Source organism: Festucalex cinctus, chromosome 20 (genome assembly GCF_051991245.1).
Source record: "Festucalex cinctus isolate MCC-2025b chromosome 20, RoL_Fcin_1.0, whole genome shotgun sequence".
NCBI lineage: Eukaryota > Metazoa > Chordata > Actinopteri > Syngnathiformes > Syngnathidae > Festucalex > Festucalex cinctus.
The window spans coordinates 15688301-15702436 of NC_135430.1; the positions used below are offsets into that span (position 1 = coordinate 15688301).

The 14136-nt window shown below is 36.3% G+C and overlaps 1 protein-coding gene and 1 long non-coding RNA gene across 7 annotated transcripts in view; both read right to left on the reverse strand.

Moving 5' to 3' along the window:
• The window catches only part of LOC144009401 (uncharacterized), a 31541-nt gene extending 22596 nt beyond the window's left edge, over positions 1 to 8945 (reverse strand). For all 3 annotated transcript variants that reach the window (XR_013280908.1, XR_013280909.1, XR_013280910.1), the window contains exon 1: positions 8678 to 8945. This is a non-coding gene — a long non-coding RNA (uncharacterized LOC144009401). The remainder of the gene's footprint in view (positions 1 to 8677) is intronic.
• Positions 8946 to 10086: 1141 nt separating this feature from the next.
• Positions 10087 to 14136, reverse strand: part of abca4a (ATP-binding cassette, sub-family A (ABC1), member 4a) — a 44432-nt gene continuing 40382 nt past the window's right edge. For 3 of the 4 annotated variants that reach the window (XM_077508506.1, XM_077508505.1, XM_077508504.1), the window contains 5 exons: positions 12857 to 12991; positions 12677 to 12780; positions 12511 to 12603; positions 11067 to 11316; positions 10087 to 10981 (listed from right to left, as the gene is read on the reverse strand). In XM_077508506.1, the coding sequence (XP_077364632.1) occupies positions 10862 to 10981; positions 11067 to 11316; positions 12511 to 12603; positions 12677 to 12780; positions 12857 to 12991 (702 nt within the window). In that variant the 3' untranslated portion in view covers positions 10087 to 10861. Of the gene's footprint in view, positions 10982 to 11066; positions 11317 to 12510; positions 12604 to 12676; positions 12781 to 12856; positions 13005 to 14136 lie in introns of those variants that run through there. The other variant, XR_013280816.1, reaches the window with a different exon arrangement.

Genomic DNA, 14136 nt, shown 5'->3' on the forward strand with positions numbered 1-14136 from the left:
CCGTAACTCACACTCTTGAGCTATATTTCATTTTAATCGTAAATTCACAATGTGTTTCTCTAGAAACGAAACACGATCTTCCCTCGTGGTCCGCGGAAGAAGCCTCCAAACAAGAATGCGCTTGCGCTATTGATAAAATATCTCTTTTAAAATGAGAATCTGTGATTAAATGAATATTGAGTAGTGAAAAGGCATTCAATTTACAACTAGGGCATGGCAGTAGGCTCTATCTTAATACACATTTCACCATGAATAATACTTTGGCCATCAAAATTCTCTCCCAGGCTAATAAATCACAAAAAGGTGGCCATGTCCGGCCTGTCACATTATGAGCATGAGAATAATAAGAAAAAGCCTTTCCCATCATTCTTTGCCTTTGGGCCGTGCTGAGTTGCTTGGTTGGTGTGCGTGGAAAGTAAGAAACTGATTGAATTGAGAGCATATTTCTATGCCTCGGTCTCTCAGGTGCACTCATATTCTACTACAGAGTGAAAACAGCAGGCTAGCTCTAGATTTTTGATTAAATATAAAAAAAATATATATATCTATAGTCATAAAGGCACCCCGCCACCCTGTATTATCAGTATGGATTCAGTTGTTCATTTCTCAGAGTTGGCACCTCTGAACAGAACATCAGAATGGTCACGGAAAGCCATTTCTCACCGTATTTCTCTCATTAACCACACGTAGAGCTGCAGGTATATTTGCAGCAAAACACTGGGGAAGTGTGCTCATTTTTTTATGCCGTCTTTTAGCAATCTAGTTGGAGAGTGGATATAGAGGGAAAGTTTTCCTGAGAGTCGCGCTGGATAGCAATCATTTAGCCTCGGGCTCGCTCGCATTCACTCAGGTCACCTTGACTGTTAGCATTAGCGTGCAGGGGCAGACTTGGGATTAGCCGGACACGGTCAATGACCTAGGGCCCGGAGATTTCTAGGGGCCCCTAAAGGTCTCATAAAAATTGATTGTGCTGCTTGTGTTGTGCCTCTCGGTCTCTCTGGGGGCACATGCATGTAGATAAGGCACATGCATTTGATGAAATCATGGGAAAAAAAGTACAGTAACATAAGTTGTTCTTTTGTTGTTTAAAAAGTTTAGAACTACCTCAGCGTCGCTGCTAAATTTGTTAATTCATTTCGTTAGCTAAATTCGTTAGCAACATTTGTTATAACCGTGCGGCGTTTCACATTATTTGTTAGCATTGAGCCAGCAGACATTTTGTAAGACAAAGCTACAGTAGGCATTGTCAAGACGCTATCGGTGACGCTCATGCACGGAAGATCGGCCATCTTGTATCGCCAACTACGGCAGACTACGATAGTGCGCGTTCGTAAAAACATGATACAACATTGTAAAATCTCTTAGATTCTTGATGCATTATAAAGAAACTGTTTTAATTCTACAGGTTTTAAAGACGAACGTTTTATTTTTCATTACATTCCAAGTGAGTCTTCATTTTTATATTTTACATTTATTCTGCAGTATTTTTATTGTCTTTGGAACAATGTGTGGCTAATATAATAGGATAGGTTTTGAGGGTGGGTGAGGTAAAGTACAACAATGCAGACTCACTATAATGTAATGAGGTCAAAAGTAAAATGTTCATCATAGGATTAAAACTTATTTAGTTACTTTAAAATGCATCAATAATCTATGTTGTTTTTTTCCCCCATGTTGTATCGTGTTTTTACCAACGCGCACGCATATAAAGGTATTTGTTCTAGTGTGGTTGCCGTAGTTGGCGGTCCAAAATGGCCGCTCTTCTGCGCATGCGCAGCACCGATCGTGCAGAGGTCACCGATAGCGTCTTGACAGGCATGTTAGCATTGAGCTATCAGACTATTGGGCGCGTTCGGAAATATGCTTTTTTTTCACTAGGCTGGCTAACGTTGACGTTAGCTAGCTGTGTGGGCTAGCGAGTTAATTAAGACGAGTTATAAACAAAACAAGTAGTAATTTTGCGAACTGGTGCGTTCGGAAGTTAATGAGAGCGAGGCAAACGTTGCCTCTTACCCTCTCAGTGGAATGCACATATTTCCGAACGCTAAGTTATTCATAATACAAGTCGTTCTTTTCAGAGTAGGAAGACTCTATGCCTATTAGTGTTGCTGCACAGTTTGAATTCATTAGCTAAATTAGCTACAAACGCACAGCGTATCAACATTATTTGTTGGCATTAAGCTAGCAGACTTTTGTAAAACAAAGCTACAGTAGGCTTGTTAGCATTGGGCTAGCAGACTCTTTTAGGACAAAAGGCTATGTGTTCAGTTAAATACACAAATTATTATTGAAGAACTGTTCACAATCTAAAACTGCGCACACCTGCTCGGAGAGGGCAGAATACTGATTAATGAGGTTCTTCCATTGAAAGCAATTACTATTGTCGCATAGAAGATTGGGTGGATATACGAGTACTGAAGTGGTCAAAATGGTAAACTATATTAAAGGTTGATTAATGTTCTTACTAATTACAGTTAAAGTGATGAGCAGGATTTTGAGGACTTTATGTAGTGCAAATTCACACTTTTTCGTTAATAAAACTGTAGCACAAAAGCCAACTAAGTGATCAACTGTGGAAAAAGGTGACCTTTGAACTCACGCGGGCGGTTTTGACAGACGCTCAAAGCCAAACTTTTCCCATTACAGCGCTTCTGATAAGATGCATATCAATTGACTATCCATCACCATATCTTATCTTATTTTGCCTTCTACTGAACAAAATTAAAGTTGCATGCAAGCAAATTAAATGAGGTTGTAAAATTGACGATGTTGATAAATCACATACACCCAAACAGATATTTTACATTTTGCTCATGAAATGATCTTTTTATTTTGATTTATTTTTACATTTTTTTATAGTTTTTTAACACTTTTGTCTTAATGAAGCTCCTCATCTAATAATCGATAGCTATCGCCCCACAATGTCGTATTTATCATTTGACATCAGGCCGACTACTCGCTTATCTAAAAGCACCTCTCCCTGAAAATGTGCTGTCGAGGAAATATCTTCAGTCCTTCCTGAGTTCGCTGGCACTGCAAATAAAGAGTGAAAGCGCCTGACGTCACATCCAATGTCAAACTTTTTTGACAGCGTGTCAAGCATACGGAGAGTCAGTGATGAACTCTGACATCCGTTGCCCTTTCATCAACACGCACGTGACCGGGTGGATTTGTAAATAAATCATGGAGGATGGGGCGACATGGAGCACGCACGCACGCACGCACGCGCACGCTCCGAGAAGCCTCGGGCAATGTTGTGAGGATCTGTAACTGTCAAACCCAAAAGAGTTACCTGTGCTGCCAACAGCAATGAAGTCACCTAAACCATACAGCTTTTTTTTTTTATTTAATTTTATTTTATTTTTTAATGGATGTTGTTGCTCCCTTGGAGAACAACACCAAAGAATTAACATTCTATACAATGTTTAATGATCATTCTAAAATCATGAGCCTACTACTAAATCAAAAGTCTTTTTTTTTTTTTTTTTTTTTTAAAGAGCTCAGAATTGTTCATTCGGTAGTTTTACCGATTCAACGTCTTGTCATCATTGCTCTTTTTTTTTTTTTTTTTTTTTTTGTGTGTATGTAAATCAAAAGTCTCTATTGCATATTGACTTTTTTGGGACAGTATGATGAAATTCGTAGCAATCAAGAGAGCATGATCCTACACTGCAGCACATAGTTTTTAAAAGACGTTTTAATGAGGACACTGAATGAAGGGAGCTCATTTAAATGAGAGCCAAGTAAAGCCAAGTTACCCAAAAAATAAATAAAAAATAAATAAATAAATAAATAAATAAAAAATGAGATGCTGAAACACTGCAACAAATTTCATCAGTGAATCTCAACGAAACTCCTGAAAGTGTTTCATCAAAAATCGGATCAAATTTTTTTCCTCGAATTGTGGCATCTCGACTGATTCACCACGAGGGAAATTATCGTTCAAGGACTGCGCAAATGGAAATCAACGTGACTTTTGTAACAGATTTGTTCCTTTTAAATATTGCGAACATGACGACGATATTGTGGCAGTCTCAATATCACGATATCGCACTTAACATTACATCCCTAATGTCATCATGCTTGTCCACAAACTGGTTTAGATGGACTCAACGGCGCCTCTGGTGGTTTTAGCTAAGCACCGCATTCTAAAAATATGCATTATTATTAATATTATTATTATTATCATTATTATTATTATTATTATTTATGTTACACTTTGGGGTAATTAAAATGTATTTAGTTAAATTTGACCCATAAACAAAATGTACATTAAAAAAAAAAGAAGAAAAAAAAAAAAGACTTTAAATTAAGCTTCTTCTGGCCTTATTTGCATGTATTATTTTTTTTAAATAATTATTATTAACACTTTATGCCTCATTAAACATTTTAAGGGAAAGTGTTGCAAATTTATTCAATTAAACATGCCCTGGGTCAAATTTACAGAGACATAATATGGATATTCCTGTGAAACAAAATCTAGAATGAAAAAATCTATTCATACTGAGATTTTTGTTTTGTTTTAATTTATCAAGCACACTAAAAATCAATCAAGCAATTGCATACTGTTTATGTATTACAGTGTCTTGCAAAACAGCTTTCTATGAAGCAAATAGTTTAGGATTTTACCAGATTTTGGGGTAAGAAGGGACCCTGCAACAGCCGAAAATATTTGCACAGGCACTGAAAAGCAACCAAATCCCATCTATACATTCAGAACCAAAATAAGAGCAGCCTGTTGAAACCTTATTCATATTCAACACAAAAATTATGAAGTCAAGCTAGTTACTATATTTTCTTGAATTAATAAAAAAAAATAATAATTATGTTGTATTCATTTCTTAAGCTGAGTGAACCGCATCACTAATAAATATCTGATTCTTCGACAGTTGGCCACGATATCAGGAATCCAATATTCACACGAGTGAAAACTGAAAAAGAAAATAAAACTAATAAAATTCATCCTTGAGAGACGTTAAATGTCTGAACTGAACAGAGACGGGGGAAGAAAAAAAAACAAAAACGTGAGAAATGCTGAAGTTGAACTTGAAATGATTTCTCCTCGTCTTTCTTTGACAGCCTTTCTTTCCGACCACTTTGAACTCCTCTTTGTAGAATTATCCGTTACTTTTTTTCTTTTAAATAAAGACGACTTTGCCTTTTTCCCTCATCCTTTTTCAAAGTCATTCAATTCTGAAATTGTCTTTTTTTTTGTGTGGTTCTTATCATCCAAGCTAAACCTTACACTTCACATGTTCTTCACCTAATAACTGCTAGCACAGGCGTTTATATTCTTTTCTTTTCTTTCCATGGAGGTACCAAACATCATAAAAGAGCAGCTTGCACTTCCCCAAAAGTTTGTCTTTTATTTCTCCACCTCCCTTGACATTTACAACGTGCGCTAGTTGCCCTGAAGGTCATTTCCATTTCCTCCTTTTGACTTGCAGCCTCCTCTTCGCCCGTTTTCTCTCACTTCACTTAACGAAGTGATCACGGGACGACCTCATACAAACCAGGTTGGGATTTTATTTAGCGCTAAACTTCCAATATAGACTGTGAAATATTTTTACTGGATATTCTACTGTTATCAGTAATTGAAGTCACGGTTGTACACGTGGAGTGGAGTTCTCTATCCAGTTGTTTTCTGTACCACGTATCCAAAATGACTATATATATACACACACGTATATATTTGATCATTTTGTTGTACGTTGCTATTAGCTTATTTATTTATTAGCTTACTAATAGTCTCTTTGTTCTCACTATAGCAAGACTATTCTGTAGTCGCCATTTTTACATTAGTGCAAGGCCTCCTCAGAGGAAAGAAACTGTAAATTGCATTCAAAATAACTCAAAATTATATCAAGCAGCCACCACAAACAAAGAGAACAATCCCGGACAAGCCCCCAATTATTATTAAATACGTCATTATTGGATTTACCACCTACTCAAATCACAGCTATTAAATTGAATGTCACTAATTGGCTCATTGAGCCATTTTCAGCAATAAAAAGTGAATATTTCGTCTATAATTAATGTGGTAACGTCATTATTTTTTGTACAATTAATACCTAATTAATAATTAATTTTTCAACTTGCTATCGACTGATGATGACATCACCTGTGCTGAAGAAGTTTACTGACCAAACCCAGAAAACAGGTGAGCCATGATTGGTCGTTACCTACTTCCCCAGCACAGGTGATGTCATCATCAGTCAACACCAAGAGGAAAAAAATAGTTTTTAAAGATAGTAATTGTACGTGAAAAATAATGAAGTTATTAAATTAATTCTGGACAAAATATGAACTTTTCACTGCTGAAAATTGTTCAATGAGTCAAGTATCCCTTTAAACATTTCTTGACACTAATGTTATATATGATCTCACTAGTCTAAACATGACATTTGTGGAATATGACATGAAGCAAAATTTTGTAGTTTTTAATCCATCTCAGGGGGCGGCCATTTTGCCACTTGCTGTCGACGGAAGATGACATCACAGTTGCTCAGGGCTCAGGCAACAGCCAATCACAGCTCTCTTGTTTTCTGAAGCTGATCTGTGATTGGTTGTTAGCTGAGACCTGGCAACAACCAATCACAGCTCACCTGTTTTCTGAAGCTGAGCTGTCATTGGTCGTTGCCTGAGACCTGAGCAACTGTGATGTCATCTGTAGTCGAGAGCAAGTGGTAAAATGGCCGCCCCATTAGGTGGATAAAAACGACTGGCTTTTGCTGCTTAACTCATATTCCATAAATGTAATATTAACTCATTCACTGCCATTGACGGCAAAAGTCGTCAAATGATGCATTTTTGCTGGGCTGTCAGTGAATGTGTTAAACAGAATGTCATTTTGTGACTAATGAGGTCACATTTAACATATTGTCAATAATTTTGGGGGGGTTGACTGAAGATGACATCACAGTTGCTCAGGTCTCAGCTAACAACCAATCACAGCTCAGCTAAAGAAAACAGGTGAGCTGTGATTGGTAGTTCCCTGAGCAACTGTGATGTCATCTTCAGTGGACAGCAAGTGGGAAAATGGCCGCCCCATGAGATGGATAAAAACGACTGGATTTTGCTGCTTTACTCATATTCCACAAATGTAATATTAATCCGAATGTCACGTTGAGACTAATGAGGTCACATTAAAAAAAAATTGAATTTTTGACGGGTTGACTGAAGATGACATCACAGTTGCTCAGGTCTCAGCTAACAACCAATCACAGCTCAGCTTCAGAAAACAAATGAACTTCCTCTTTAAACACAATTCTAATCATTTGTTATGAGGTATGTTTTAAAGAGTACTTGTCAAGTACCCGATTGTGGTCTCGTGGTGAGCACATTACCCTCGCGTGCACTCAAGAGGCTCTGGGTTCGAATCTCAGCTTCAGGCCTTTTCCGTTACGGAGTTTGCATGTTCTCGCTGAACTTGCGTGGGTTTTCTCTAGCTTCCTCCCACATTCCAAAAACTTTTGGAATTGTCCTTAGGTGTGATTGCGAGTATGAAAAGTTCTCGCCTCAAGTCAGCCCTGATAGGCTCCAGTTACCAGAAGATCACACGAGGACAATCAGTAATGAAATGGATGGATGAAAATAAAAGTACCCAAAAAAAATTCGACTTTCGAACAGTTAGCATGTAATCATGAATTAAATAGATTAACGTATATAACAATCTTGTTAAACCAAGATTACTTCTTATTCTAGCTCATGTACTTGATCAAAGATCTCTTTGTTCCTTTTTATATTTCACCCAACGGTCCCTCTGATACTAGTTTGTCTGTTGAAAGGGAAGATGGTTGATCTTAATTGTCCTTTTATAGGATTTAATTACTGATGTTGTTAAACAGCACTGGCTTATATTGAGATTTTTATTGTAATTCATTACGCTACAGATTGACTTTATCGGTTTTGGTTGTATACATCAAGAAGTGGGGGACATAATAATAAAAGCGGATTGATATCTCCCTGTACAGGAAAATTCCATGTGCCCTCACACATTAATTCAAGCAATATAATGCTGCATTAATTATTTAAAAGGCCCCAAGCATATGCTAGTGGGCAACGTGCTAAAGTGTAGAACAAAATGTGGCCTGCGGAATGAATAATGTATTTATTCAAATGTGCAATATATGCTGTAAATCAAAGCCGCCACGTTGTCATCAATTTGAATTATGATAGCCAGTACAAGAGCTGTAGCAAACAATCTTGTTTTTACACAGGTAATCATTTTCAGTTGTATGTTTTTATACAAAATAGTTGGGTCTCTGGAGGGCCTGCCCACTCACCAAGTGTTGAAGAACAACCAATTCTTAGTTATTCCTCCATTTCTGAAAACGTGTCAGTGAGAGTTCTGCACTTCCAGCCAACAAAACATGCCACATACATGATGTTATTATGTCTCCTGGAAGCTATTATCTTTCCTGTTGATAAATGTGTAATGTTTAATCATTATCTCTTTGGCTGGGATTGGAAAAAAAAAAATAATAGAATTGTATTCCATTCCAACATGGCTTAGAGGCATTAGCACTCGTCTCCAGCAGAGGGCAGTATTATTCCGCATAGAGAAATGCGTCAGGTATGAGACGTTGTTACATATTTAAAAAAATAATAATAAAAAAATAAATAAAAAAATAAATAAATAATAATAATAATAATAATAATAATAATGAAAACTCACCTCAAATAAATAAAGTTCCTCATTAATTTCTTCTTTCCGTTCTTGTAATTTTAATGCACCAATACATTATCAAACAATAAAGACGAGTACGTCGCCTACGTGGATCACAAACATCCCACTATCGTATTAAATGTCGGTAATAATAGAAAATACAAGGTGGTGTAATGATTAATATGTGTACCTTCCAATTATATATTAATATTATATATTTAAAAAAATAAAAATAAAACACGCATTAGGTGAATTAAGGTATGAGTGTGAGAGCTGTAATGCCAAATTTAACACACCTGCTCCCTAGTCACACCTGAGTCAGTTACTCTAACGAGTCACATGACAGTGGGGAGGGAAAGGGACATATGCTGCATTCGAGGATGGTCGGAAGTCGGAAATATCCGAGTGGAAACTTCCCAGTTCCGACCTCGAAGCGTTCGAGGTGAAAGTAAACAACCAAAAATGGCGGATAGTGATAAATTGTTTTTTTATTTTGGTCCTCAAAACTCAATTTGACCTCCAGGAAACTTACCTTTTTGCAATTTTGCTTCATTTATTGTTTTAATCTTATTTCATACGCATTCCATACAGTTAAGTAGTTTACCGTTTAATTTCATGCAGGGATATAGCGGCAATACTGTCACGTACGTTGTGTTACATGAAATTATGGTGAATATTTATGAATGAAGAAAGCTATCTAGTTTTATACTCGAGTAAATTGTGTTTTGGCATTCAGAGTGACGTCACATTGTAGTCCGCTGGTGAAGTCTGGTACTTCCGGGTTTCCGAGTTCAAGAGGGCGTTCCCCGACGCACTTCCTGGTTTGAACTCGGATATTTCCGACTTCCGACCATCCTCGAATGCAGCATAACTGTTCAATTTGGACATTTTCACATTTTTAGTTATTTTGAGGAAATAATATATACGAAAACAAACAATTTTATATAAACTGTACAACGACTGCTTTTCATTATGTCAACGTATCATTCCTTCAGTGTTGTCACGTGACTAGATAGATATAATTACAAATCTGAGGAAATGTGGGAGGTGTACTCAGTACTGTAGTAAGAAAACTGACAATGCAGGTCATGTTGGGTTATCATTGATGTTCATGGGGTGTTGCCATCGTGAAGAAAACAGCCATTCATTTGTAGTCATGCATTTACAAATGTATGGATAACTGCTTATGGTTGTCATTATTGACTCAATATAATCATCAGACAGGTCCAGACTGGAGTACTTAACAATTTATAGCCATATAAAGTCTGGTTATAATTGCAGCATCTGGAGTGGAGATATCTATCCATTTGTTTGCTATGTCACATTCCCAAACTGACTCGAAGCGAAAGGCTTACGACTGCCAGATTTGGGCACCAGTCAATGATAGTGCACAAATATTGTAAGAAACACTCAACAAAAACTGTTATTGAAAGATTTTAAATGTTTACACAACAACGTTTTGAGGAAAATATTTAATTGTGTTTGCAAATCATTACATAAAATGTCTTTCTGTGAATGAGTGCTTACATCAGGGGTCACATGTATGACAAAGCGCAAAAAAAATATTGAAAATGAATCATAAGAGGCCAATCACATAATGTTGAGAAGCACTGAATAGCAGCTAGATAACAATTTCTGCACGGTTAAAAAAAATAATAATAATAAAGCTTCCATTCATGCTATATCAATAAAGTGCTAAGACTTTCCTATACTTCACAAGTTCTTATTCCAGGAAGGCAAAAAAAATAAAAGTCAGGCTTGGCATCGTAAGTTGATATATACAACAGGAGCAATGTATCCTTTAAAAAGCTTCAACTCACTGACATTTCATTACTCAGTCAATGTCATTGTCCCGAATCTAGAGCTGTTTTTAGCTCGCAAGGCCTACAAGGTGAGCGAAAGAGCATCTAATTGTAGGCACATTATTCCTGCGCTTTCTACTTATTTACAATATATTATATTATGTGAAGCAATTCATTTTAAGGTTTGCCTCATTGGAAAGCTGCATTTTACAAGCCAGCTGTGCAAACGGTACAGTTGTGTTTTGTACCGCACAGATCGGTGCCAAAAATGTTATAATGTTATAATGACTTAAAAAAAAAAAAAGTAAACTATGAAGAACAAAAAATAAATAAAAATACGGGTGTACTGACAATATCCCGCAGCCTCTAAAATGAACAGACTAATGAAAGTTCATTTCCTTAATCTCTTAACCGGGGTGCCGTGATGGCCTTGTTGGGCCCCCGCAGCTTTTGGATGCAACACAATCGCGTCATCCTCTCTTGACTGCTGCTTGGCAAAATTCACAAACACCTAGAAAGAAACACGTAATTGTGCAAGATTGAAAAAAAACACACACACATATGTTATAAATAATATTTCCCAACTGCATTTTTACCTGGTCGAGAGTCGTCTGTGACACCGAGTAGTCCTCGATGTTGAGCTTGTCTTTGTTAGCGAGGACCATCTGAAAGATCCTTGCCAAGGATGAGGAGGGGATCTTGTACTGCAGGGTGTTGTAGTGTTTTTCCCTCTGGATGCAACCAGGGAAGGTGCTCTCCATGAAGGCTTCGGCCGGGTTCAGATCCGGTGCGCCGCCTGCCTTGGAGGCCCTTATCTTCATGGTCACCACATATCCATCGCCGAATCTGTGTTGAACCAAAAAGGCAAATCGAATCATTCAAAGAATTCTTTATGATTATAATCCCTTCATATTAACTCAGCCATTTTCACAGAAGTAATCCCGTTCGCTCCCGGCTGTTTTAGTGGATTTTGACTGATTTTGCAAGGCCCACAGAATATTGTGTTCGATTGCTATAAAAAGGTGGAACCTATCAAAAGAAAGATTAAAGTCTCTTCTTTCAACAGGAAAAAAAAAGTATATTTCTATCTGTTTTCGTTTTGCAGCCATTAGCATTAGAATTTAGGTAAGTCTAATTAATTTTTCACAAATCAATTTTGAACTGAGTACCGGTAATTGAGCTTTTTTTTTCAACTGGCCCTGGTTGATCACCTTTGCTCTGCTGCCACCTGCTGGCCATTTGTGTAATAACTACCATTTCTGCAACTGTTCTTTGCAGCTGAGAGACTGCATCGAAGCCTTCTGCATGCTCTAGCATAAACAAAATAATAAAAAAAAACATATAAATACGTCTTTGGGACATGTAAAATAAGTTATTGGGAGCAAATGAGTTAAATATGTCGAGCCAAAAATAGAAAGTGGTTGGATGAATGTGTGTAAAATTAATTCACATTAAAACGGAACGTATGGTGTTCCACAGGGTTCAATTCCAGGGCCTCTGATGTTTTCATTTTATCAGCTGCCCCTGGGTTCCATTTTAAGTAAGCCAAACATATCGTATTAAATACAAGACATTTTGAGCCCTCTATTTCATGAGTATAATATTTTTTCCCCCCATTAAAACCTTGACGTATATGATCTGACACATGCATTGGACAGATAATCCATTAGAGGGCAGTATTGCCCAGCTGATGGCTTTTTCAGCGACCTTGCAAGATGGCCCCAATTGAGTACTTATTAATAGTGGGAAATGTTTGATATGTCTGTTCATTATTATATTTTTGACAGTTATAAATATACAAATGTAAAGCATTGTGACCGGATGTATCAAATATGACACAATTCAAAAATCATATGTGGAAGTTGATTTTCCAAACAAAAAAAACAACTTTTTTTGTTTGTTCAAAAGGACCAATAAATACTAGATTTACAAAAAAAATATATTTCATGGTTCAGCCTAGAGTACTCTATAAATATCTGAATTCATAATTAATAAAAAATAATAATAATTATACAGTGTTCCCACCCAAGAATGACCTACTTGTATTTGAGCTGCTGAATGGTCCCCAGACATTTGAAAGATCCATTAACCATGATGGCCAAACGTGTGCACAACGCCTCACATTCCTCCATGCTGTGAAAAGACAAATATTTTTGAGCAAATCTGTGCAGATCAAATTTGATTGATACCCACATCCGCCAGTTACCTGTGCGAGGTGAGAACAACGGCTCGTCTGTCCCGGATCACACTCACGATGGAGCTCCAGAGGAAGCGTCTGGAGAGCGGGTCCATGCCGGTTGTGGGTTCATCCTTGTGGCGCACAAAGAAACACACACCAGCATCTAGCAATGTAAACAAAGCCATTTTTTTTAGGGGGAGGGCTCACCAGCAACACCAGAGCAGGACAGCCAATCATGGCAATGGCTGTGGAGAGTTTCCTGCGGTTGCCTCCGCTGTAGGTTCCGGCACTTTGGCCCGCATACTCGGACAGACCCAGCTTCTCAATGGCCCACTCGGCAATCTGCGCAATCAGACTTCCATCATTCAAGATGAATGGGCAATGTGAGTCATGACTGTTTTGCAATACAGGGGACATATTATGTAAAAGTGTTTTTTCTTTTGTTTTTTGTTTTTTTTCTTATTGCTTGTAAACAAATGCACACCCATTAAGTGTAAAAGATTAAATACAAAAATAAATATAAATAAATATAAATTATTATAAATTATTATTAAATTATAAATAAGATGAATAGGCAATGTGAGTCATGAATGTTAGACATTACAGGGGACAAACGTAAAAGTGATTTTTTTTTTTTTTAATTGGAAACAAATGCACATCAGTAAGCGTGACGAATTAAATAAAAAAATAAATATAAATAATTATTCATTATTATCAATAAATTATAAATAAGATGAATGGGCAATGTGAGTCATGACAGTTTTGCATTACAGGGGATATATGTAAAAATGATTTTTATTTTTATTTTTTTATTGCATGTAACAAATGTATAGGGTGTCGAATTATATATAAAATTAAATACAAAATAAATAATTGTAAATTATTATTAAATTATAAATAATTAACATGAATGGACAATGTGAGTCATGACAGTTTTGCATTACAGGGGACATATGTAAAAATGAAAAAATGATGTATTTATTTTTTAATTGCTTGTAAACAAATGTACATCAATTAAGTGTGTCAAATTAAATACAAAATAAATAATTATCAATTATTATTAAATTATAAGTAATTAAGATAAATGGGCAATGTGAGTCATGACAGTTTTGCATTACAGGGGACATATGTAAAAATGATTACACCCCCACCCCCCCCCACCCCCAAATTACTTGTAAACAAATGCACACCCATTAAGTTTGTCAAATTAAATACAAAATTAAATCTAAATAAATAATTAATTATAAATTATTATTAAATAATTAAATTTTAAATAATTAAGATGAATGGTCATTGTGAGTCATGACTGTTTTACATTACAAGGGACATATGATGTAAATATGTATGTATGATTTTTTTTTTTTCAAATTTTTTTGTCAAGAAATGCACACCCATTAAGCGTGACAAATTAAATACAAAATTAAACATAAATAAATACATATAAATTATTGTTGAATTGTAAATAATTAAGATGAATGGGCAAAGTG